We start from the raw sequence: 3,562 nt of genomic DNA on the forward strand, positions 1-3,562 counted from the left end.
GTCAGAATTACAATAGATCATAGCAATATAAGGTTCTGGTTCATCCATTTTCCTAATTCAGCAACCAGTAACAGGGAAAAAAAATCCCTTAACACAAAACTATATAAGAGCAAAAGAGTATTTTGTAAGCAGGAGCAAAGCATAACCCACACAAGAATTTTCTAAAACAAGAGTGAAGACTGAGCTGAATGATCTCTCTCTCCCTGTCCGATTTGGGTGTGCTACCCAAAATTACTCCCTCTTCTTCACCAGAAGACAATCTACATCTTGTTCTCACTGAAACCTTACAAAATCAAGGAGTTTTAGGACTGGACAATGATAAACGTCATTAGAATTATGGGATTGCTTGTGATCAATCACAAAAAAGTCTATTTTAACTGTTATATGAACTACAAGCTACTTAATCACTTGTTAGTGGTTGATATAGGGAATCAAAAGCCATATACAAGGTAGAAATTATCCCCTAAACTTTAATTTTCTATTCAAGCAAATCGAAAATCCAAAGCCTAATTAATGAACATCTAAGATTATATAGAGATTTTTCTCCTTCTTCAATGAAAAAAGAACCAAAAAAAAAAAAGTATGAAAGAAGAACAGATTAAAGTTTACCTCAGAGAGTAGCAACCGGATTCATCTAGAAGAAAATTAAAGCCCTTTATTTCATACAGTTAGATATATATATGTATTACACCAAATTATGTCACAAGTTATTAAAAAAACTCTGATCTCCTCCATATATATGTAGTATTGCCTACGTTTTGATCTTCTACTTCATCTCCATCATAAGAAGAAGGCCTTAGTATTTCTCAAGATTGGTTTCTGAGAGAACTTCCATTTGATCTTCTACTTCATCCCCGTCATACGAACTAGGCCCTAGTATTTCCCAAGATTGATTTCTGAGAGAACTTCCATTAATTAATTGCAGTAGCTTCTTAAAGAAACCTAAACTCTAATATTGTTGGTTCAGGAATCTGGTCAGTTTGCTGCTGTACTGCTTGGCAACTTGTATCGTTGGATTCTTCATCTTTGTTGACCTTGTCAGTGTCAGTAGCTTTCTTTTGGTCAGCCTTTGCCCTTTCAGCCTCCCTGTATTTGTGCAAATACCTTACTGTAGTGTCAGCATAGTCATCAAACCCTAAAGAACTGAGAGCCCAACAGACATCATCTCCGTTCAATGCCTTGCGATTCTCCTTGCGACACTTGTTAGAAGCCTCGCTAGTGACAAAGCTTATAAACTCTGTTGCACATTCTTGCATTCTTTGCTTAGCTTCTTTCGAAACCCTTGCTGTTGGTGGCAGGCGCTGCTTCATTACCCGACCCACATTGGCAATAGGCAACAACTGATCCTGCTTATCATCATCCATTTGTGTTTTCAGTCAGAAATATTATTTACTCTTTGTTTTGCATTCTAGCTTCTTATAAATAGACGTGCCAATGAATGCAAGTTTATGTCGAATGCATACATACGCACAAGCATGTATATATGAACGCACACAAGTGTGGCATTCCCCCATCACATGACAATGTGACATAGAGTTTTTATATATTTTTTAGAAGTTGTGTCTAATTTATCTTAATTTAAAATAAAAAAAGTGTTTTCAATTTAGTATTTTGACGTTATATTTTCGTGTCAAACTAATTTAAACATATCAAGTAAAATTTGAACTTCATGTTTCTTAAATTGTACCACTCATTAAAAGAATCAAAGAAAAAATAAATGCTAACAATTTTTTTTATATAAAAAAGCTTTAACATATATGTGTGTGTGAAATAACTTACACATAAAGGTATATAAAAAAGCTTTAACATATATGTGTTTAACATATATGTGTGTGTGTGAAATAATTTCACATAAACGTATATTACATCTTAATTTATCTAATTCTAATTAAAAATTCAAATATTCTTCTATTTTCCCTAACCCTTAATTAATAAAGAATATTTTGGATATATAACCTCTGATAATGTGCAAGACCCATGATGTATCTTTATTAGATTTAAAACAATTAAATATATTTTCATTTGATGTGCATGAATCATTATTAATTTCCAAGTAAAAAATACTTAAAACAATTAAATATATTTTCATTTGATCATGTGCATGAATCATTATTAATTTTCAAGTAAAAAATATTATAAAAATAATTATTATCATAATTTTAAATACCCCATACACACACATATCTATATATATATATATATAATGAGTTGCGATTCTCAATGCTTTTATAAACCTAGCGTAAATATCGCATGTATCATGTAATATAATATAACATAACCTCCATCAAATAACGAGTTACTATTTTTGGTATTTTGAAGTCAAATTTAAAATTGGTTTTGATGAATATAATAAAGATTATATAACAAAAAAAATAAGATATTTTGCTTAAATCACCAACGCAAATATTTCTAAATATAATAATTTGAGTTTTATACTCCTTGCATTTATTTACATTTGCCAGATTAGAATCCTAGCAAGCTTGATTCCGAGCTATAAAAAACTTGTTGTGGGCCCCCTAGAGTGTATTCCACGCGCCCATCCCTTTTCTTACACTGCATATAATATGAAAATTCTGTGTGCTCGCAGCGTGCAAGAAATGCTTATATAATTCAGTTTCTTCTATTAAAATGAGTGGACTTCGTTTGTGCACGTTTGCCTGTTTAGGGCCCAAGACGAAGAAAATTAAAAAGAAATTTGTTCTGAAAAGCATTACTGTTTGATTACCTCAAATTGAGGTTAGTTTTTAGGGTTTGGTTATCCATCATGGCAACACAACCTGTGCATTATGAGCTTAGACTGTTTGGTTGGTCGCATTGATGTCACATCGAAAGCTTTAGAGCTATGCTACGACTCAAGTTAATTAGATTTTTTTTTTTAAGGTTTATAAAAATCTATTTAAACTTGTTATTAAATTCATTCTAACAAATTAATCTTGAATATTGAATTGTTAGTGCCACTAAGTTCATGACAGATTATAGACAAACAAACTGAAATAGATTATTTAAATATTTAATTTAAAATTAAAATTAAATTATATAAAAATTATTCTGAGAAGATCTAATTAATTTGAATGAATGATTCAAAAATAAATAAAATATTATAACTTTAAAAATAATAAAATAATTTTTTAAATACTAAAATAATAATATATTGAATTAACACTAACTTCAAATTTAGCTTTTAAATTTATTATTCAAGTGGATTTTACTAAATTTAAAAGCTTTGTTATTTTAAATTACTTTTTAATTAATTATATAATAATAAAAATGGATATTTATAAAATTAAATATCAAATATTTATTTAAAAATATGATATCCATTTAAAGAATATGGGACATCCCACCTTCCCTTATGCAATCTATGGTGTAGTCTTTCGGTAAATGAATGGGGAAAACATGATGACTAAAAAGAAGGTTGGGAAGAAGGAACATTTCCAATGACTATTGGTTTCTCTCGAGAAAAAGAAAAGAATATATATATATAATGAGTTGTGATTCTCAATGCTTTTATAAATCTAGCGTAAATATCGCATGTGTCATGTAATATAATATAACATAACCA

The 3,562-nt window shown here is 29.6% G+C and overlaps 1 protein-coding gene across 1 annotated transcript; it reads right to left on the reverse strand.

Annotated features, from left to right (window-relative positions):
• Positions 1-711: 711 nt before the first annotated feature.
• LOC105125061 (nuclear transcription factor Y subunit B-4-like) lies at positions 712-1,364 on the reverse strand. Its single transcript, XM_011025350.1, has one exon. It carries the CDS (start codon positions 1,362-1,364, stop codon positions 933-935), a length of 432 nt encoding a protein of 143 aa, XP_011023652.1. The 3' UTR covers positions 712-932.
• Between the last annotated feature and the right edge of the window lie 2,198 nt (positions 1,365-3,562).

Source organism: Populus euphratica, unplaced genomic scaffold, assembly GCF_000495115.2.
Source record: "Populus euphratica unplaced genomic scaffold, PopEup_1.0 scaffold28.1, whole genome shotgun sequence".
Classification (NCBI taxonomy): domain Eukaryota; kingdom Viridiplantae; phylum Streptophyta; class Magnoliopsida; order Malpighiales; family Salicaceae; genus Populus; species Populus euphratica.